Genomic DNA, 21,864 nt, shown 5'->3' on the forward strand with positions numbered 1-21,864 from the left:
CCCTTACTCTGCTGGTGACGATGATGACAGTGACGATGCCCTTACTTTGATCCATGCTATATTTCCCTAGTCTCAAAGGCAGGTTACTAAATAGTCTGATATCTATTTTTGGGATATGAGGCTCAGTAAACATGCACACTCAACAAGCCCAAGGTTAGCGGCTTTTAAATTACGTAAATTACGTTGCAATTCATCGATTTACCTGTAGGTAGGCGACAAGCGTTTATTCACCGCATTGTCTTAAAGCTAAAATACATGGTGACCAGTAACCGCATACGACAGCAACAGGGTCGCCACGCCACCTGTCAACCTCAATTGCTCGTGCGACCGCCAACTACAACCGCTACCTTCTTTATCTGGCTTACGCCTGTTTAAATCACGCTGTCCCCTCCTTTCCGCATTAGTAATAAATATCGCACCCGGCGACAGCCACGTTCACACCACCGCCGGCAGAAGAACGGAGACAACGCCTCCTTCTTCATATGACTGAGTAATAAACTACTGGTTCCTTTAATCTCCTGCTAATTGGCTACAAGCATTAGATAAATACTTGTTTAGACCGAGTTTTGTGCATCTATTGTCGTAAGTTTAATCCGAGAGTGCCGCCCACTAACCCCGGCTAAAGCCAGTGCTGGTGAATACGACCAACGGTGGCTAAATCAAAACCACCACCTGACCGAGTCGTTTCCATAGCCGTCCATATACCCTAAAAGAGCATCACATGCGACAAACTCGCCCTAATAAGGGCCCCTAGCCCCGAAAGATCACCACCACCCGCCAGCGGTCCCACGCCCAGGCGCTCGCAACCGGAAGTGACAGCAACCCGATCGAAGCTACGGACGTGCCTGTATACACTCCACGCGCGCACTGTTTTGGTCAACGGGAGAAAATTTGTTTACCTTTGTCCCCCCCACACCTTTTGGCCTCTACCCGTTCTCCGTGGCGGGCTTTCACCTGGTTAGCGATTGGCGATAGCCCCCTACCCCCGTGTTGCCGGGCCGATCAGATACACTCCTCATGGACAAGCTCGTCCCCCGCAAGCGCGCGCCGCTGGAGCTCGACGCCGACCCCCACGGCGACCCTCAGGAGTTGGCCCAGTTCCTGGACCCCCAGGAGATGCTTGCCGCCGTCATCCTGACCCTTCAAACTCCCGACGACGCCACCAACGTCGCTTTAACCTACGCCAACGATAAGCTGAACGTCACCGAAGTGCAGGCCTACGCCAAGATCGCCGGCCACGACTGGACGTACTACGTGAAGCTGTTGGCGATTTCCATTGGCAGAAACACCGAGGGGGCTCCCCTGGGAGCCCCGCAAGTGGAAATCGATCTCGGCCCCGCCAAAGTGGTGCTGCGCCAGCACGCGCTGATCACCTACAATTTGGACTTACGGTGCTGGGAATTCAAAGTGTTTGGCCGCAACGGTGCTCGCGTCGACGGCACTAAGATCACGCCGCTGCCGCTGGGCGTGGTCACCCCGACGCCGCTCCAGCTGGGCGCCATCCTCGATATCGGCGGCACCCAGATGATTTTCATTCTTCCCGACCTGCCGCCGAAAATCAACCGCAAAATGCTTACAAAGTGCCTTGCCCGCTACAAGGAAGTGGCCCAGAAACTGGACAACGGCTACTATAAGCACCAGCCGATAAAGCCATTCCAGATGTTCGACAACGGCCACCTCGCCTCCGCCAACGCCATCAACACCACCGCCGCGGTGCTGGCGACGCTGCTACAGAACAATTTGGACCAGGATCTCAGCAAGGAAGAGCTGAAGGACATCAAGCCGCCGTACCTGTACGCCACCATGATCACTCAGGCCATCCTCAGCAACGAGGACGGCGTCCTCTCCCTCTCAGAGATCTACGACTGGATTCTGAGTCACTACGCCTACTACAAGTACCTGAAAACCGGGTGGCAGAACCTGATCCGCCACAACTTGTCCCTCAACAAAGCATTTGAAAAAGTGCCCCGACGCCCTAACGAACCGGGTAAGGGGATGAAGTGGCAGATCCTGGAGCTGTACAAACAAGAGTTTCTCAAAAACATCCTGAACGGCCAGCACAGCAAGCTGAGACGCGGGCTGCTGGTGCTGCGCCAGCTCCACCTCCACTTGGCCATGCACAAGCAGTTACCGGAACTGAGCAAGTACTACGACAAACAGCTACAGGCGCACCCTCCCAAAGACGCCAACCAGTCACCAGTTCTGGCTCCGGGCCAACCGCAGCAACAGCCACCGCCTCATCCTCAGCAATTGCCTCCGCAGAACGCTCAATTCCAGTTCCCTCCAGGGATGTACCAGGCACCCCTCCCGGCTCACCAGGGTCCTACGGCACCTCCCCCACAGCAGCTAGGAGCCCAGTACCCCCAGTTCCAGCCAACACACTCCCGCACCAACTCGCTCCCCAAGATTCTGCCACAACAAATCCCCCAGCTGCAGCCGTACCCACCGTACCAGCAGCTTGGCAGCGCCCAATTTTTCCCCCACCACCAGCGCGGGCTGCTGTTTGGCAGCACGATGCCGGGGCTGTTCCCCGGCGGGCCCCTCTCCAATACCCCCCAAGGCCCGCTGATGTTTGCCCTGCTCCAGCTGACGGGGCTTCTGCTGCCGCTACGCCAGGCTCAAGGCGATAGCGGCACCACTCCCAAGCTCCGGAAGGTGGGAAACTCGGGGGTGGGCACTCCGCTGGCGGCGGGAGTGTCCACCATGTTTAACTTGCCGCCGCCCACTACCACCAACGGCATGCCAGTCCAGGCGCTTCTGCTGCTGCTAGCTCCCTCCACCAACGCTGACAGCACCAACAACCCTTCCCAGCTGACGCTGGCGACGCTGGCGACGCTGGCGGGGGCCGACATCGGCTTTGCCTCGCCGAAAAAAGTGGCCCAGCTCGAGGCGTTTACCCCGGAACGCGGGCCTAAACTTGGCCAAAACAACAAGGACGGCCAGCTCCGGGTCAACGCCCCCAGCCAGCTGCTGCCGGCGTTTTGGAACTTTGTTCAGTTCAGCACCCCGAACGGCCAGACACCGCTTCGGAAACCCAGCGACGAGGGCGACCAGGGGTCCCCCACCATGCGCAAGCTTAAGGAAAAGGACGACGCGTGACCCCAGTGGCAAGGTCGACGGCCGTCCAGACATTATATTACATCACTTCATTTTCACCCAACACGACATGGCATATTTCCTAAGCCGATTGCTCTAAAGTGGTCGTTTGTGCTCATACCCTTATGTTCATATGTATTGTCATCCTATTTAGTGTTCATACTTCACACATCATTTTTCAGTTTGGTAATTGATCACTTTGGTCTGAACCATAGATGGACAGCACAAGTTTTGACAAGGCATCTTGAGTGACAACAAAGACATCTAGCTTCAGCATTACGACGTAAACGGTTGAAGCGTATGCCTCAATTATTTTTGCCATCATGGAATGGTATGTAGCATCGTAGTTGCGGGCCACTCGCAACTAATTATGGTCTCGCTCAGTCATTAATAGCCAGTGTTGAAACTCATCGTTGTGTCAATTGAAATGGGAGTAAGCAAACCACTCTGCGGGCGAACCAGTAATTGATTTCGTGTCGTATATACCACAGGTCTTGGTTAGTTGAAGATCCATAAAAGCGAAGTTCTCGACGAGCAGACAAAAGATCGCGATTTTGCGTTTAGTAAAGAGGCTGATGATGAAGTCTGAGCTGCTACTGGAACCAGTTCTATCGTCCAGAGTGCTCAAAGCATATGGCAATGAGAGCGAGTGTACACCTCGACGTCAGGAGAGATTGCTAGCAACTCACCAGCTTATGGCATAGTCTCGATCCCTTGGGATTTGGTGATAGTTTCCCCAATCGCTCATCACAGTTTGTTATCGTAAATATTTTGACGCGTGCAGTACAGGTAAACAATGCGGGGTACGGCTGTACCTCTGCGCCTGACATATCAATTGCAGCAAACTCGTAAATTGCAGCATTTGAGTAGATTTCACGTTATTATAAGTCATTACAACTCAAAGATTCATTCAACCAATGTACGATCGTTGCATTTATGCCCAAGTTTCTATCGATGGACGTCGTACCAGTTCTGATAAAACTTTCGATGCAACATTTAGCATAAAAGTAGTGAGTTCAGCATCTGATAGTATTACTATCTATTTTTATGAACTTGTTGAGTACGTGCAAAATGGATGGTTATTTGTTGCCCCGTGCTCATGATTGATTCTAGCATCAACGCGAACCATCCCCTTCTTAGCCCCCGGGCGCCTTCAGCACCAACAGCACCCAGAACACCCGGAGGGCCTAGCTCAAACCTGGTGTACATCATATCAGGCACATAATCTACAACATTAGTTAGCGCTTGGCCTCGATATTCGCCCAGCTGTGGGTTTTATCACGGTCAGTGGCCTCCTTCTGTACAGTACATTTCCACCACGCTCCCCTTCTGATGGCTAAACGGCCCCCTCCGGTGGCCAGTGCAAGCTAGGGGTGTCCCATAGCCTTGGAGCTTGCGTCCACGTCCAAACCAGGGTGTTCCACCGCCACAAGCGTACCACTGGGGCCCCCTAAGCTTGAGCACCGCTGCCTTAACAGGTCCCGCGCCTCAGTAGAAGGACACCGTCGAGATTGATATCACCCAGAAGGATAGCTTTTTGAACCTTTTATGCTTAAGGATTATTCACTACCTATGGTTTCGTCATCACCCAATGCCTAAAATGTAACTTTGGTCGTTGATATTGACTGTCATTATGAGGGATGCATGCTCACGCCCACAGCTATTGTCATGTATAATTAGCGAGGAGAAATCAATTCGGATTATGAGAATGTTGGGTCGCGCACGACCAAATCAACCATTTTGAGTGTCACACGACCTTCATCTCTGATCGACTATCTGATCAACCCTAACGACCCTGATCCACTCCAAAATACCTACCGGTTTATTATTAGCCTTATTCTTCCCCTCTCTGCACCGTCTTTCACTACCACTACCAATGACTACTCATCGCACCGCATCGCGCTCGCCAGATCAAATGGCGCCCACCTACACCGAGAGAGCCGATGCCCACACCTCGCCGCTTGCCCAGCGGTTGTTCCGGCTCATGGAGCTGAAGCAGACCAACTTGTGTGCCTCGGTCGACGTCACCACCACCCAGGAAATGTTGGCGTTGGTCGACAAGTTGGGGCCCTACATCTGTCTCGTGAAGACCCACATCGACATCATCGACGACTTCACCTACGAAGGCACGGTGGTGCCGCTTTTGGCGCTCGCCAAAAAGCACAACTTTTTGATTTTCGAAGACCGCAAGTTCGCCGATATCGGCAACACCGTCAAGCACCAGTACCTGGGCGGTGTGTATAAGATTGCTCGTTGGGCCGATATCACCAATGCCCACGGCGTCACCGGTGCTGGTATCGTCAAGGGGCTCAAGGAAGCCGCTGAAGAAACTACTGACGAGCCCAGAGGGTTGTTAATGTTGGCGGAATTGCTGCTGAAGGGGTCGATTGCCTACGGCGAGTACACGGAGAAGACGATTGAGATTGCTGAATCGGACAAGGAGTTCTGCATCGGGTTTATCGCTCAGCGTAAGGTGGAAAAGCCCGGTTTCGACTGGATCATCATGACCCCCGGCGTCGGTTTGGACGATAAGGGCGATGCTCTCGGCCAACAGTACCGTACTGTCGACGAAGTGGTGTCTACGGGCTCCGATATCATCATCGTCGGTCGTGGTCTTTTCGGTAAGGGCCGTGACCCCGTGGTTGAGGGCCAACGGTACCGTGACGCCGGCTGGGCCGCCTACCAAAAGCGCTGCCAACAGTAATTTATAGGAATTGGAGAACACAGACAAATGTAGCCGAGACCAAAGAACTTCTACGATTTTCACAGAGAATCATTACTATTTCTGGATCTTCTTTTCTGTCTCAGAACGACTACCATGATCGTCTTCTTGTAATGAAAGCCAGTGACGTACCATTAAGGTGACTCATTCAATGGCTATAATGTGATTGACTTGAATGCTCAGTCTGTTGGTAGGATGCAGCTATTAGATTGTTTTAATATTCAATACTCACGTAACAATCTACAGATTGCTCAACAGAAGCTAAACACCAGTCATGATTTTCAGTCTAGGGTCATTACCTACCATTGACCAGAGACAAGGCGATAGAAATAATATAGCTGAAGCAATTGATGTCGAAACCAAGGTGCAATGGCTATATTTCGTTAATATCTCCGACCGTTCCGGTGATGTAACTTCACATTGAGACTGCGCGCACCCCTTAACAGAACCAAGTGCATGATCGAGAGTAATGTGAGCTACGTCGACTCATCGGCCATGGATACCAGCTGCGATGCTCTTAAACGAATTGATGAGAGAGCTACTACCAGATGTCCCCAAAGATACTCAAGATTGCTACCAGAGACCTCGACCCTTACTTCAAGGTGTGATTGATCATTATCTCCAACAGCCTATTAAGTATTGCAACAGTTTTCCTGATTTCCACTTGGACATTGATCCTCAGCACCGTGATTCATTTGATTTTAATGACCAGTTCTACGCCTACTACTGCATGAATACTGATTATAAAAGAGAGATCTACACGCTCGCTGCCAAAGGCCCTCTATTGTAAAATCGGGTATATTGTAGATTCCCCGTACAAATGGTGTCGAACAGTTGGATAACGAAGAAAAATCGCAGACGCCCTTGGTAAACTTGAGTAGTTTGTTCATAATTTGGGTGTGCAAATTCAACTCAACAAGTGCCAATCACAATTGGCTTACTTTGCGTTAATGATATTTCACACTCGCCCCTTCTACTTGATCATACTATGTTGAAAGGGGATATGAATATTCCATTTAAACTACGACAACCAAACAGTAAAAGAAATCCTACAAGTTTGCAGGTGATGTGTTGAAATCAATTGAGATTTTGTGTGAATTAAATCCCCAGCATACGTAATGGTTCGCCTTCGTAGATAAATTTTCGACAATAGGCATGAAACCTGAAACGATTCATAGGTACATCTCTGATAGAAATTTTCCCCGTTTATTTATCATTCTGGAACCATCTAGTCCAGACAATCACCATTACAGGGAGGTTCACCGGTTGGGCAAGGATGGCTTTCCCTCGAATCAATATCAAACTTGCTTTGTGTGTTTCACAGGTAATCACGTCATGGTTGGGGTTTGTTGCCAACTTCACACAAGACGAAACCGTCTTCCCCATGAGGTCTTGCTATAGTCGCTGAACGATGGTTTAAAGCCATTCACCATAAAGACTTTTCAAGGTCGACTTAGCCACAGCCCTCATTAACTCTCCAAGGCAAAATTGCCACAACCATCAGCATCCGATTTGGCGTCCAGGCTTTAACTGTGGCCAACGTGCCACCTCCTGCGACAATCCCTGAGGCACATGGCCTTTGATAGGGGTAAATTACAGCCGGTAATTGATGATCCGTGATAAGGGTCCTTGGTTGGGCAGCCCTGGTGGGTAACTCGACTTCACCGATCTGATTCACTCCAAGCGTCCTTAGCGGCATGCCCCCTTACTAGGTGCGCATTTGACGTATACCTGCCAAACTAAACGTACTTCGAAATTAGTAAGTCAATACGAGGTGAGGCGCTTTAGTTGGCACTTAGTCGTCGTTTACGACAATAGTGGCACTAGTGCCTCGCGAGAGTGCGGACGCCCGTGCCTGAGCTCAAGAACAATGGGTGCAAAGTGGGTGCAAAAACGGATCGGCCACAAAACGCACCTGCCACACTATCCAAGGGCTAGCCCTAAGGAGGGCGGAGCCTTCAACATTGAAGTATTTCTGATGGAATATAAAAACCCTACATTTTCCACTCAATTTTCCTCACCACTTTAGTGTGATATGGTTGCCATTGCTTACCCATTCTTGGTCTCGCTCGCCGCTGCGTTAGTGGTGAGAGACCAAACTCCTAAACCGCTTTCGTTCACGTTGAACAAGCAGTTGACGCCAAAGTTGGTGAAACCTGCCCCTCTCGGTGATTCCTCCAACAATACCAACAAAGTTGACGACAAGCCCAGCAAACTTGACGCTGGCCAAAATATCGACATCTACGCCGCCAGCGCCTTGTACTTAATCAATTTGGGGTTGATTAGCCAAGATCAACAAGTGGAAGTATTGTTGGACTCTGGCTCCTCAGACTTGTGGGTCGACGCTTCCAAATTGAACGCTACCTCTGGCTTTACCAAGAATGGGGAACTGTTTGGCATTGTCTACGGCGACGGGCTGACAGTGGTGGGTGACTTTGGCACCTCGTCAGTGTGGCTCGACAATGGTGTTGAGGTTAAGGATTTACAGTGGGCATTGGCCACTGATGTCAGAATAGACTCCGGCAAAAAAAATGGTATTCTCGGCATTGGTAAAGAGGATAACGAGTCTCCCGTCCATAATAAAAAACCTCCCTACCCCAACTTTACCCAGAAGTTGAAGGATGAAGGCTTTATTTCAACCAACGGCTATTCATACTTTTTGAACAAAATTAATGCCACCTCTGGTACCATTACCTTTGGTGGTCGTGATCTTGCCAAAGTTAAAGGGCCTGTGGCTACCCTTACCCCAAACACTAGCGACAAAGACTCCGCCTTCGATTCGATTACCATTTCCAAGTTTGCCACTTCCAATGGTCAGACGTCAGGCCCTGTTGAAGCCGTTTTGGACACTGGTACCACTTTCAGCTTCCTCCCTTTCGATACTCTTCAGGCGCTTGCGGTGCCCTACACTGGCTGGGACGAGTCTGGTACTTGGTACATTGAACACGCTGACCCGGACAAGTACGTGTCGTTCTTCATTGGTGACATTGAGATCAAAATACTGTACGCCGACTTGGCCATCCCGGAAACTGACGCCAACGGCAAACTCACGGGCAAGTACCTCTTTGGTCTCCAGTCGACGGAGCGGGAGCCTTATATCCTCGGCGATACCTTTTTGCGCTTCGTCTACGTCACTGTCAATCACGACGACAACCAGGTGTTGATATCTGACGTCAACTACACCGAAGAGGAGAACATTGTCAGCCTCTAGGTGATGGCAGCTCCCTAGATAAGAATCCTATGTTTGTTACTCGTCATTGTAGCCACTAGCCAAATATCAGAGAGATAAGCAGCCTGGTTCTTCTACGCCAGTCGGTAAGGTCGTACTTGTTGGCTGTTGGGGTGTCTCTGAAAAACGGAGGAACTTCTTCAAACAAGGTAGATCAAAGATTTCTAGCTATTGAATGAGTGAATGGTCATCACTCACGGTTTGTACGGCTACAATATTCCAATATATAACGTCTATGTCTATAAGGTTGAGAATGCTATCACAGGTATATACAAGGGAATAGGGTATCACATTTTTGAGTGTAGTATCATGCTCCCAACACGTCGTCCTCGTCCAAGGTAGTGGCGAGTTTTGTCCGCATGATTTCGAATACTAAAAGACCAATCGATGTTGCCGGTACCGTACCGAGGGCGTTGCGGGCAAACCCCTTATACATAAACTGGAACCACGTCAACTTCAGCTTGGCCTGCATCTTCGCCACCTGCTTGAACGTGTCGACGTACGAGTTGTAGTATAAGTGGAAAAACGGTCGGTTCATCTGGTTGCGGTTGTAAATGTCGAGGGCCTCAAGCCGCAGCAAGTGCAACTTCTGTACTTTGGTGATGGGGTACTGGATGGCGAGCAACGAGAATGCTGCCAGCGCCCCTGCCAAAAGGATAAACAGCCCTTTAAGCACGCGAGCGGAGCGAGTATTCTCGATGTAGGCGATTTGCGGGTCGATCTTCTCCACCTCACCGAAGATATAAGGCAACGTATGTTTGGCATTAGTCTTTAGTTTGCGCCACCATTTAGTAAGCGAGTAGGCCATGCGGTAGCCGTGCGTCTTAACCGCTTCAAACGTCGAAAAGTAGAAGGCAAACCCAAACAGCTCCTTGACGAACAGAAACAGGTACCCGGCAAACACCCCCACAAGCCCCACTTCCTTAAGCTTGTTGAGCCCGTACACCCACAAGTTCTCGTGTTTGCCCAGCAACAACTCCAGCGCCAGCAGCCGAGTATAAATGGCATCGATGGGAGCCGCCGCCAACGACTGGGCCATCCCCGCCAAAAACCCGGCCCGCCAGGTGTCGACGGGAGAGTATACCATGTTCGCTCGCCGAGTACGCGGGTCAAAGTGCTCTAAAGCACTAAGGTAGGTGACATAAAGGATAAGCCCCGTGGCCAGATTAGCCACTAACGGAGGGAGCACTTTTTCGGGGATAAACCGCCACCCTTCTTCCTTATACACCAGCATGAGAATGCCAAGACTCAGATGGGTACGGAACCGGTACGGTTTGTCCAACATCCCCGTATATTTGTTGGCAAGCTGGCGGACATAGGCGAGGTAATCGAAGCGCAGCGGGCGAAAGAGTTTCACCGGGGCACGGAGGTAGAGCGCCTGGAGCTGGTACACGAGCGCCCGTATACCCGCGGTCAGGGCAGACACAGCCTGGTTCGCCAGCACTTTGGCTGGGGATCCCGCTGGACTCCCGTCGGAGTCGCCGTCCATGTGGTGGGTAGATCGCAACGTGCTGTCTCACGTGATGAACGGCTACAAAAAAATGAACATTGACAGCGGAGTTTACACCAAGGGAATGACGACGAAAAAAGATAGCATAGTAGGTGGGTAAGACAAGTGATTTTACTCTTCCTTGTTTGAAAACGCAAAAAGTAATGACATCGACGTGATTCGAACACGCGCATCTTACGATAACAGAAACCCCAACCTCACAGTTGAGAAGCTATGATAAGCTTGAGTCTGCCGCCTTAGACCACTCGGCCACAATGCCAATTATGCAAAAATGTTGGAACCGCTTTTATGTACGTGATTTGATAAATTGTGCAAAAGCTTTTTCATGTATAGGCCTCGAAACAGATTCCTGAGCCACTGAAAGTAGGCATTTGTGTTTTTTGTAACGGAGAATTTGATAGTGGCTGGGTAATAGTCGTCAACGACTTATAAACGAGTGGAATCGTCACATAACCCAAGATGAAGTATAGCTTGGAGCATTGCATTCCACGTCGGTATGAAAAAAAATGCCATCTTTTAACGCGTGTTTCACGATGTACATTTAGTATTATTTCCATTTGCCCAATCCCACGCCTTGGTAAATTAGTTTTACATTTTGTCGAAATTGGTGTGTTCGTTCTTTTTTAAAATATCCGTGAATTCTGATCGTATTAGGTATAGATGAGGACTCGTCAATGGGTTGATCGATATGTAAAGCAAAGTTCATTAATCATTGGAAATCAATGGTAGTGTAGACTACACACGTTGTTTCCACAGCATTCGCAGAAAGTGACTTAACATGAAGCAGTAGTCTTATCAACGCTGGTAAACACATGACCGTTATGGTTGCTTTGGGTGCTTTCTCACTTGTAGTAGTCAATGGGGATGACAAAGCGTGGTTCGAGCTCAAACCCGCGGGCATCGGTTGTTTCTGGGGTCAAGATGTCGACGTCGTAGTCCTGTTGTTCCTGACGCTTACGGTCAAGCTCCAGATCGTCGACAATATCAAACTCGCCCTCGCCCTCCTGGTACTCAATATTTTCTTCCACTTCGACAAAGTCAGGGGCAAGCGCCAGCCATTTCTGCGGGAACGTCACCAGCCAGAGGTAGATGTGGCCCAGATCAAGCCCCGTCAGCCCGATCATGCATCGACGAAAGTTCCACTTGACGTCGACCAACTCCTCCAGGGAGCCTTCAAGAATCTTAGTGAGCGATCCCATATGAGTCTCCCATAAGTACAAGTCGTGGGACGAATTGCCAAACGACAGGGCACAAAGGAACTCCCCGTTGTGGTTGAACGCCACTGAGTTCCACTGGAGCCGGTTGACCACGTCCTGGTACTTATGTTCGACCTCAAACTCCCAGTCGTCGGGGGCAGTATTATACATGTCAGGCATGTTTATCTGGCGAATGATCCGGTCCAGCGAGTTGACAGCAAGCTTACGTCCGTTGGCCAGCACACATAACAGCTTGATGTTGCCGTTACACACTTTAAACGAGCGCACTAAATGCGGGGGTTTGCTGCCAGTTTCATCGACTTCAAATATGTTCATCCACCCTTTCAGCGTCCCTGTAAGAAGGTAGCGACCACTAGGAGTAAACGTCACCGCTAACGTCACGTGTTTCTCCGGTTTCGGTTCACTTCCCAACGGGTCAGTAGCCAACTGGTGGACCACTGGTGGCAGCGATGAAAAATCGATAAACACCGGGTCCTGGTCGATTAACGAGGCTGCCATCCACTGGTGCTCATACGGGTGCATTGTTGCCATCCATGCGGGCCCGTCAAACTTGATTTCCGCCGTCACCGCCTCGGCACCTTCAAGGGCACGCAGAAGGTCCCAGAGCTTACACCGCCAGTCACGCGCGGTACTGAGGAGATAGCGGCCACATCGCGACCACAGAAGCGACGTCACTGGTCGCACGTGGCCTCCGGTAAGGTGGGCGGCAACCCCGCCGTGGGTCAGCAAGTCGTAGATGACAATGGAGCCGTCGGTGACCCCCAGGGCGAGGTAGTCGCCATTGTGGCTAAACTGGATCACCACCAGGTGGCCTGAGGTTAACGTGTTGACATGGGTATCGGGGAACTCCTTGGCCACGGCAAACGGGTCCTGGAGGGTGAGGTTCATCGACAGCCTACCGCGTAGTTCATCAATCTACGATCGCGTCGCGGAGCGAGGACTACGCCACACAAGGTGGTATGTACAAGGCTAACGATGAATTGTGTGGATATTTTGATGAAACAAGCTGGGAATTTTGTTGTGAGAGCTCTAAGTTGAACACTTTTACTCTGTTTTTTTTTTTTTCTTTTCAGTGAAATTTGGTGAGCCCTGGTTTATGCCAAACCAAATGTCGCTAATTGTGTATTTTCGATGGATTCTTGATGAACTGAGGTAACATCAATTTATCTTGATTCTTCGTACACTGGGACTTGACATACAATATTTAAGCATTGCGCTGCAGACAATCCTGACCTCAGTTGACTTGATATTCCAAGTACACATTACAAAGTCAGTGGCAGATTTGTCATTTAATTCTGATTTCTAAAGATTGAAAAGTAAATCTACCTATCAATTGAAGAGATGTGTCTAAGTCAAACTCATGTTACTGTAAATGCGTGTATTATCGTTAAGCCGAGGCCTTCAAGTCGTTATCGTCGGGGCGGTAGTTGTCGAGGACGATACGGTAGATGAACGACGGGGCAAACCCGCCCAAGTTGGTGATGTAGATATCGATGTTATCCGGAGGCACGTAGTCGGTCAACGGGTTGCCCACAGCAGCGACGCTATCGACCAATTGCGACTCGGAGTACAGCAACACCTTACCGGCGTTACCCATTTCAATCAAGTCCATCAGGTTATACGGGTACACCGGCGACAACTTGTACAGCCCTGCCACCGCGCACACGGGGGTCTTGAACTCCTTGGCACACTCGACGATGTAGCCGACGCCGGCGTTCAGCAAGCACCCGCCGTTGGCACACACCCCCAGCGCCCCGATAATCACTTTACCCACCCGCAGCATCACCGCGTAGATGGTGGTGTCGGCGATAAGCACGGTGTCGATGTCGTGGGCCCCCAACTGCTTGACGAAGGCGTGGGCGGCCTGGGTGTGGTTGGGGTAGTTTTCCGGGACGAGCACGGTGAACTTCCGCTTCAGGCGGGCCTTGATGAGGAACTTGAGGATGATTTCCAGCGTCGGTGTCGGTACCAAAAGCGTCTCGTTGTCGTGGATCATTTCCGTCAGCATCGGCTCGATCAGGGCGTAGACGTTGGTGATTTCGTTATCAATAAGCTCTCTGATCCCCTGGATGATCACCTGACGCAAATCGGAGGCCTTACTCTTCAGCATCGCCTCGTGAGTGCCGGTTTTGTGGGTACTCAACAACGAGAACATCAGCAGCACCATCGGGTCCTTATCGTGGGCATCGGAATCGGTTTCCTCGCGGATGATGGCCAACACTCGCCGCACGATATTCCCCGGGATCAAGTCCCGCGGCTGGGCCCGTTCAAACACGACGCCGACCTCTCTGATCACCGCGATGAGTTCGCTGGGGTAGGTCCACCGCACCGTCGAGATCACCTTCATGAGCATCTGGGCCACCGCGAGCGCCGTCGCCCGGCCGCCCTGGATCTGCTGCCGCTTGAGCGACGCCACCACGGGCTCGACGTGGTTGAGCACTTCTGGAGATAGCATAGGGGTTCAGTGGGCGCGCGACTGGCACGTATATTGGTGCGAGAAATCTATTATGGCAAAATGCATATCATGAAACAAAACAACAGCAAAACTAGCAGTGTACAGTGATTTTATTGTAGTATCAAGCGTTGCCATGGCCCTCTTCGTAAATTACAATATTCATGAAAGTTAATGTAATGTATGTCACATAAAGATAGAATCAAAACGAAACTAAGAGTATAGTGAAGAGAATAGTATGCTGATTGAGGTCGGATACCGTGACGATATCCAACACTTGCTAGAAGCGTCTGTTCAAATACAATGAGTCTAGATTTATCTTGCGACCAGTGGGACACTGATGACATTTGTGGTTTTCAATTGACATTTGAATTGAACTGGTTAGTGGACTCATCAGTTGAGAAGTAGATGATAACTATTTCAGAGATGATTCCTGCTCCTTTTTCTAAAAGTATTGTATTCTTTTCATATTAGAAGTACCACGGTTTAAGCCATGAACCCAAGCTCCCAGCAAATCGACCAGCACTACTAAAAGCAGCTTCTTGACCTACACAATCAAAATACTACCCCTAACACTCTGATACGTTTTATGCCCACCTGCTACAGTGCTTGGCCACTTTTCGCAATCGTCCTAAACCTGGCGTCGCGCGCACTAGCTATAGCTATTTCCCAGTTGACGACGCTAGGGAAAGTCTAGACACCAACCCCCAGTATGAGTCAGCAATTGAAGTTGAATTAGGGGATGATGAGGGGGGATTTTTCCTCCTCAAACCACCTCTCGCGAATTGACCATGGCCGGTCCTTCTGTGGACAACAGAACTGTGAGTAGTTTCCCGGCGGCTAAACGTCGTAAATGCGATAGCCAAAAGCTCCAAAAGTTGCCCCCTGCTAAATTTGAAGATCTCCCCACTCGTGGAATTAAAGATATTCTCTAGTTCGCCGGTTGAGGATGTTCCGCACCAGCTTACGGTGTTTGAGTATCAGGATTGCCTATATACGGACCGTCAAGATGTCTCGGTCAGATCGCCGACGCTCAAACGTTTGCTGATCGGATATGCAAGAAGGTTAACTGTCGATTGACCCCACCTTGAGGAGTTGGATTTGAAGTACATCAAGAGTATTGTCGAATGTAACACTCCCGCAGTACTTAAGTTGTGTTTAAGCGATTCCTTTCCCTTTCGGCCCCCCTTCCCCTTCCCCTTTGAAACGTTACTTAACCTTCGTCATTTGCATTTACTGTTTCACGGGAACGATTCGTATTGTGGACATATCACTATACAAAGCCTTAAATCCGTTACTCTCGAAGGGGTGAAATTGCACCTGACAAATTTGTCAGCGGACGAGGTATCTTTAATAGATTGTTCGTTTCTTTCTATTGGAAAACCCACTATCAAGGCAAGAGTGTTTACCGCACAAAGAACCGACTTCAGAAATGGCATCATCACTTGTCAGGAGTTAACTTGCGATACTATTGAACGAATCCCCAGATCGGTAGAAAGAGTACGCTTGGAACAGTTGCCCTTGGACCCCCGTCTTTTATTCTGGGGCTGTAACAAGCTCACGTCGGTTTCCATCAACTCCGCAGAAACTGTGGGCGATGAGCTTGTTATCCCCACATCGGTGGTACAACTCGAAGTGACAAAATTCAGATTCAAAGGCACCAAAAAGTTCAAGAAGCCACGAAAGCTCGAATTTTTCCTGTGGGGGGACACTGTATCCAAACTGCAGCGTATTGACCCCCCGCCAAAAGGTATCACCGACAAATTTGAATGAATTGGGCCCAAGTTGAGGTGCCGTCCCGACAAGTTGAAATTACGGAGACCATTTGGCACTCATTTTGAAAAATGACAGCACCCCACATTTTGGGGCGTAAGCCTTACTTTTAGTCACCCCCTCCAATCTAATGAATACGAAATGAGATCAAATAGTAGTAGTCACTTTATGTCATAATGAATTTTAACTTAGATAGATTCCCGTCTCCTGTAGTACTGCTTCACGGGATATTATCTTTTGTTCTTTTCGCACGGCTGAATCGACACTGATTAAGAATTTCGTATATCTACTGGTAAACAAATGTTCTTCATACTACTATGATAATTCTTATCAATTAAGGAAAATAGGCAACATGTATCTTATACGGGATTTGAAACCAATTAAGGCAATGCGGCTTGATTGCCTCGTCAGTTGACCTCGACGAATAATCGACAGAGTTCTCTAGACCTGTTGGCAAAGAATCAACTGGTCTATCATTTCACTAGCTGTTGATCTATTTTTAGTGACACAGCTACAGAGTGGATGGACAGAGTGAAAGGTGCAATCTGTGTAGACATATATACACACGCCACACCAGTGCAGAGGACACGCCTACACTGTACTCGGGAGGCGGGTGGGGTGACTCCCAACTATATAAACCCCCTTAGAGTCCATCCACTATTTCTCAACAATCACAATCACAAATTCAACCATGTTCTCCACTCACTTGAAGACCTACCCCATTGTCACCGCCACCCAAGACTTGGCGATGAAAGTTCCCGGGGTGAAGCCGGCCCGCGACTACGTCAAGCCCCACGTCGAGTGGGTGAGATCGACGGAGCCGATGAAGCTGGTGCTTGACGCGGCTGACTCCGTCGCCAATCGTGCTCTTGACGGGCTCGACTGGACGGTGGCGTGGGTGGTTCCCAAGGCGGAAGTGAAGGTCGACGTTAAGCCTACCGTTCAAGCTACCGCCGCCGCCACCACTCCCACCGAAGCCTAGCTAGCTACTTAATATATTTATATTGCCATTTCTACTATTTTAATTTCACTAACATCGACCATTACCATTTAAACTGGTCTCTCTAAATCTTCCTGAAATATTCCAAAAAAATTACTCAGGACTCTCTAATCAAATTTAACCTAGCTTAAAACATGTTACCAATTTCAAATTTCATTTCCACCTTGCTTCATCAATATTCTATCAATAATTTTCACTTCCATCCATACTTGTATCAGTGTTATCGGCGCGAACTTTTCATCGCGACCATGGGTGTGCTCGAGGACCTTCGGAAGGTGACGGCTGCCGGCGGCACCCTCACGTTCTACCGCGACAACGAGCCTGTCGACGGGATCAAAGACGCCACCGACGTCGACATCGGCGGCACCAAACATCCACTCGACGCCACCACCAACTTCTACAACGACGACGCCCCGCAGCTGCTCCGAGCAGTGGTGTTCTGCTGGCTCCACAACGACGCCCTGATTGTCGACTATAAGAACGCCTGTGCCGAATTGGGAATCCCTGATTTCAAGTTCTTGGTGAAGACTGAGCTTGCTACCTACTTACTGGGGAAGCTGGACGCCTGTGCCTTTATTAAGGAAGATGCTGCCGATACTACCGGTAAAACCGACCAATTGCGTGATCCTCAGCTCGAGAGGATATTGGCCAACGAACGGGAGCTGGTCGACCATAATCAGGCGCTTAGGGGGCTGAAAAACATCGACTTTGGCTACCTCATTTCCGACGCTAAAAAGTTCGCTAAACTGTTGAAACGGGCGAAACCTCAGCTGGCACCCACCAACGGCAAGCGCTCCAAATCAAACTTGAAACCTCCTATCATCATCGTGTCCCCCGCCACCACCGCCTTGCTCCAACTCTCTAACGTTAAGGCTTTCCTTGAAGATGGCGCCTTCGTCGAACCAGGCCACCGTCCCGATACCAACCTCATCATGGTGTCCCACCCGCTGGAACACCTCGTGTCGGCGGCCCACAAGATCATGGTGGTGGATAATGTTGATCTCTTCACCAAACCCGAATACTGGGACCGCGTATGTGCTATATTCACTACAGGTCAGGCGTGGCAATTCTCCAAATATAAATACGCTCAGCCAGAACAGCTTTTCCAGCACTATCCTGGATTCCATCTCGGCTACCTGGGGGAACCGGCACCAGCGGCGCTTGCCTCGTGGAACGTTCGCGAAATCAAAGTTGATCGCGGAGATAAACGGTTCCGGGATAAGATGATCGTGCGAGACTTCTGGTCCGACTTGGAGAAGATCCTCATCGCCCGCGGCTACGGCAAGTAAGGCATAAATTTCAAGCCATGAGTATAACGATATGTGTAATTAATATGTACAGGTACACCTTTTTTTTCTTCGGTTACTGGTAGGTGCTTTCGAGTTGTTAGCTTATTGGTAGTTGCTTTCGAGTTGTTGGAACATGGCGTACACTTCGTCGGCCAGCTTATTTTCCACTTTTCTCGAGTCTCGGCTGCGGATGGCGACGGTGCCGTTGGCAATATCCTTATCCCCAATCAAGAGGATATAGGAGTATCCCTTTTGCACTGCTTCTTTTATTCTCGACCCGATGGTGTCACTACGTTTATCGACATCAACGTAAAAGTGGTGGCCAGTCATCGGGGCGAGATCGGCTTCATTCGACACAATGTCACCACTGAGACGTTGCTGAAGCTTCTCAGCGGCTTCGATGTGCGATTCGTTCACCGGGAGAATCACCGCTTGGCGAGGGTTGAGCCAGAATGGCCACTTACCTTGGTAATGGTCAAGTAAGATGGCAAAGAACCGTTCAAGCGAACCAAACACGGCCCGGTGAATGAGGATCGGCTGGTGGTTATGGTTACCGTCTTCTCCGACATACTTAAGGTTGAATCTTTGAGGTAATTGGAAGTCTAATTGGATTGTCCCCACTTGGTGCTTTTTACCGAAAGCATCGGCTAAAAGCACATCGATCTTGGGTCCATAGAAAGCCCCATCACCTGGACGTTCTTGCCACTGACCTTGTTTGTCCAATACCGCTGCCAATTGACGCTCAGCGTCGTCCCAGGTAGCAACATCGCCGATATACTTTTCCGGGCGAGTAGACAAAAAGTACTCGATCTGGTCGATGCCAAACACTTTATAGGTATCCTTGATAAGTTTCAAGGTGTTTTCAATCTCGCTTTCAATCTGAGGCATGTCACAGAAGATATGGCCGTCGTCCTGGTGGAAACGGCGCACCCTGGTAAGCCCTGAAAGCGCCCCCAGCGCCTCGTTGCGGTGTAACAGCGAGAAGTCGCTGAAACGAACGGGTAAATCGTTATACGACCGCTCAAACTTATCGAAAATCATACAGTGGCCGGGACAGTTCATTGGTTTGAGCCCATACTCGTGGAGGCCATCGTCTTTCAGCAGGTCATGGCCTACCACCTTAAACATGTCGTCGCGGTAGTTTTCCCAGTGGCCCAGCTGTTGGTAGAGCTTAGTCTTGTAGATGAGCGGGGTGATCACCTCGTGAAAGCCGTAGCGGGTCTGCTGGTGCTTCATGAACTGGACGAGCTTGTTGAAGATCCGGGTGCCGTGCGGGAGGAAGAACACCAGTCCCGGCGTGATCGGGTCCGTGGTATACAACTGCTGTTTGGTGGAGATGGCATGGGCCTGGTTGGTGGCCAGATCGACGCTGTACCAGCGTAGTCCTCGAGGGATCAACCGGGGTCTCATCGCGTACTATGGCGGAGAAGGCCTCAACGATAACGCGGGCGGCCCCGACATGGGGGGTGGTGACGACATCACCGACACAACCCCGATTAGATTGAATTGATGACGGGAAATACAAGGCATACAAGTATAGCCGGGAACGGCATTACGGGAGCTTAAATGCAATGGAACATGGTATGTTGGGGACTACTTACCTTTAGCCCGACAATTATTGCGAACGTCGAGACGAACACAAGAATTGAAACGATCGACATTAAAACCTTAGAAAGAGAAAAACTAGACGATATAGGAAAGTTATCTACTCAATTTCGGGTTAGCTTCAATTTATGGTTTAGTTCAAGGTGGTAGTTCCAATTGGTCTTGTCTCAGTGGCGGTCTCCATGAATACAAGGTGGCTACACAGCTACACAGAACGATGCACTCGCCGTAGAGAAAACGTGGGGACACTCTAACCCCTAAATCAGTGTTGTCCGATGGGAATTACGGGTGGGACTATAAGCCTGAACTAATGCAGGTCACCGTATACTAGTACTTCGTAGCCGCACGGAACCATGTTGGTAAAAGTAGCCAAAACCACACAATTCGGGGAGTAATAAAGTCAATGAATAAATGTTTAGCAAATGCTTCACGTTCACCTCTATTGGCAATCATTTACTTCTCGTATTTGCATCCCTTAAAGGCATTAGTCAAGATGTTATATGGCGTGAAAATGCCCAGCCTTTCTGCAATGTATTTCGCCAGTTTCCAGTCTATAAGGACGTGCCAGTGGACTATTGAGACCATCCTAAGGCTGTAGACTTTCATTCAGTTTTATCTCCAGATTGGTAGTGTCCCAGTTCTATCAGTTTATCTCGTAGATCATCATATCACCTTAAGAGCTGACTCTTTTAACGAACGAGAACTTCGAAGTTTACGACACATTTGAAGGACGCAACAACCAGTGGGGTTGTACAATACACATGTGCAATTGAGGAGAAAGGATAGTTCCCACGTGTTTAAGGAATCAAGTAGGAATAGGTGGTCTCTTTCCACCAAAGTTCTTCATCAAACTCAAAACAAGTTTCCACTCTCACGGTAACCCCATCGGTAACTGCTGGAAGACCGGGCTCGACGACTGTGACCTGTGGGAGGACATTTACTGGGCCTCGGGCTGGGGTTAATGCAAGTACTCTTAGTTATTAGATTTAGTATGTTAGTAAGAATAAATATACAAAACCTAAATCGTTTGTAGTACACTGTTTAGAGCTCCACGACTCGTGAGCAGCGATTTGAAGGAACAACTGATACTATTCGATTGTATATCATGATTTTGTGCATTTCAGTAGGTACCAGTGATTTACTTTAGTGTACATCTTTTGCTCGGTAAAATAGTTACCTCGAAAAAGATTTTCAATATGCTAAAGAGATTTACAGGTTTCATTCAAAAGCAAGCTGCCGCTAGTCATACTTTTCCATGAGCCTAAACAGCCATCATAGAATGAAAAGAGGCCCACCCAAATCCAAGATAAATGACTGTTTGATATCATGGTGCACATGAAATATCTAGGCAAGAAAGATCTGAACACAACGAGCCGATTAATGCGAGAGGCACGTGAGCCCTTCTACCAATTGACTAGAAACACAGTGAATTTCAAGGGCCTGTCTTTGGCCATTACACCACCTCCATGCTAGTTGCACTCCAAATGCAATACTACAATGTACGTGAATAGTTTCCATCCCCCCTGCGGGGAGACCTAACTTTTATTATTACGTACGTCTATGTAGTTCATTATGGCCACCGATTGCCAGATCGGACATCCAATTGAGGGGATCTCCCTTGATCGAGTCTTTGAGCTCAAGCCAATTCGACATCCATGCAATAGTATCGCCATATCCGATCGTAAGAAGTTAGTTCGAAGGGGTGTTTCTTCCAACACGTCACCTTCAAGGGGCGTTTTTCCGACAAGGCATCTCGGAGGGGCGTGATTCCGTGAAGTTGGGGTCTTCTTTTGCAGACGCTGTAGGCAGGAGTCGAGTTAGTCAAAGTTAGTAGCCCTCGTTATATCCAGTTGTCTTCATCGATGGTTTAACAGTGCGAATTGATGGTGTAAGGCATCAGTGATAGCTTGGTGGAAGTGGTTTTGGGTGATACCCTAATACCAGCGAGATGCGAGTATTTATATCAAATGG

General features: G+C 49.4%; 9 protein-coding genes across 9 annotated transcripts; 5 read left to right on the forward strand and 4 right to left on the reverse strand. All coding sequences in view use genetic code 12, as the record gives it.

Annotated features, from left to right (window-relative positions):
• Positions 1-1,017: 1,017 nt before the first annotated feature.
• On the forward strand, positions 1,018-3,099 carry DIURU_003155 (uncharacterized protein; the record flags this gene model as incomplete). The annotated part of the gene is made up of 1 exon (XM_034155886.1): positions 1,018-3,099. The coding sequence occupies one exon, from the start codon at positions 1,018-1,020 to the stop codon at positions 3,097-3,099; it is 2,082 nt and encodes a 693-aa protein (XP_034012064.1).
• A 1,873-nt stretch (positions 3,100-4,972) lies between these two features.
• URA3 (orotidine-5'-phosphate decarboxylase) lies at positions 4,973-5,800 on the forward strand (the record flags this gene model as incomplete). Its single annotated transcript, XM_034155887.1, has 1 exon — positions 4,973-5,800. The coding sequence occupies one exon, from the start codon at positions 4,973-4,975 to the stop codon at positions 5,798-5,800; it is 828 nt and encodes a 275-aa protein (XP_034012065.1).
• A 2,053-nt stretch (positions 5,801-7,853) lies between these two features.
• On the forward strand, positions 7,854-9,029 carry DIURU_003157 (uncharacterized protein; the record flags this gene model as incomplete). The annotated part of the gene is made up of 1 exon (XM_034155888.1): positions 7,854-9,029. One exon carries the CDS (start codon positions 7,854-7,856, stop codon positions 9,027-9,029), a length of 1,176 nt encoding a protein of 391 aa, XP_034012066.1.
• Positions 9,030-9,354: 325 nt separating this feature from the next.
• On the reverse strand, positions 9,355-10,536 carry DIURU_003158 (uncharacterized protein; the record flags this gene model as incomplete). The annotated part of the gene is made up of 1 exon (XM_034155889.1): positions 9,355-10,536. One exon carries the CDS (start codon positions 10,534-10,536, stop codon positions 9,355-9,357), a length of 1,182 nt encoding a protein of 393 aa, XP_034012067.1.
• An 863-nt stretch (positions 10,537-11,399) lies between these two features.
• SWD1 (COMPASS subunit protein) lies at positions 11,400-12,662 on the reverse strand (the record flags this gene model as incomplete). The annotated part of the gene is made up of 1 exon (XM_034155890.1): positions 11,400-12,662. One exon carries the CDS (start codon positions 12,660-12,662, stop codon positions 11,400-11,402), a length of 1,263 nt encoding a protein of 420 aa, XP_034012068.1.
• Positions 12,663-13,161: 499 nt separating this feature from the next.
• GCD7 (translation initiation factor eIF2B subunit beta) lies at positions 13,162-14,229 on the reverse strand (the record flags this gene model as incomplete). Its single annotated transcript, XM_034155892.1, has 1 exon — positions 13,162-14,229. One exon carries the CDS (start codon positions 14,227-14,229, stop codon positions 13,162-13,164), a length of 1,068 nt encoding a protein of 355 aa, XP_034012069.1.
• Positions 14,230-16,690: 2,461 nt separating this feature from the next.
• DIURU_003161 (uncharacterized protein) lies at positions 16,691-16,981 on the forward strand (the record flags this gene model as incomplete). The annotated part of the gene is made up of 1 exon (XM_034155893.1): positions 16,691-16,981. The coding sequence occupies one exon, from the start codon at positions 16,691-16,693 to the stop codon at positions 16,979-16,981; it is 291 nt and encodes a 96-aa protein (XP_034012070.1).
• A 266-nt stretch (positions 16,982-17,247) lies between these two features.
• On the forward strand, positions 17,248-18,288 carry CDC73 (Cdc73p; the record flags this gene model as incomplete). The annotated part of the gene is made up of 1 exon (XM_034155894.1): positions 17,248-18,288. One exon carries the CDS (start codon positions 17,248-17,250, stop codon positions 18,286-18,288), a length of 1,041 nt encoding a protein of 346 aa, XP_034012071.1.
• Positions 18,289-18,390: 102 nt separating this feature from the next.
• MST1 (threonine--tRNA ligase) lies at positions 18,391-19,698 on the reverse strand (the record flags this gene model as incomplete). Its single annotated transcript, XM_034155895.1, has 1 exon — positions 18,391-19,698. One exon carries the CDS (start codon positions 19,696-19,698, stop codon positions 18,391-18,393), a length of 1,308 nt encoding a protein of 435 aa, XP_034012072.1.
• Between the last annotated feature and the right edge of the window lie 2,166 nt (positions 19,699-21,864).

This window comes from Diutina rugosa (assembly GCF_008704595.1).
Source record: "Diutina rugosa strain CBS 613 chromosome Unknown scaffold35_size143915, whole genome shotgun sequence".
Classification (NCBI taxonomy): domain Eukaryota; kingdom Fungi; phylum Ascomycota; class Pichiomycetes; order Serinales; family Debaryomycetaceae; genus Diutina; species Diutina rugosa.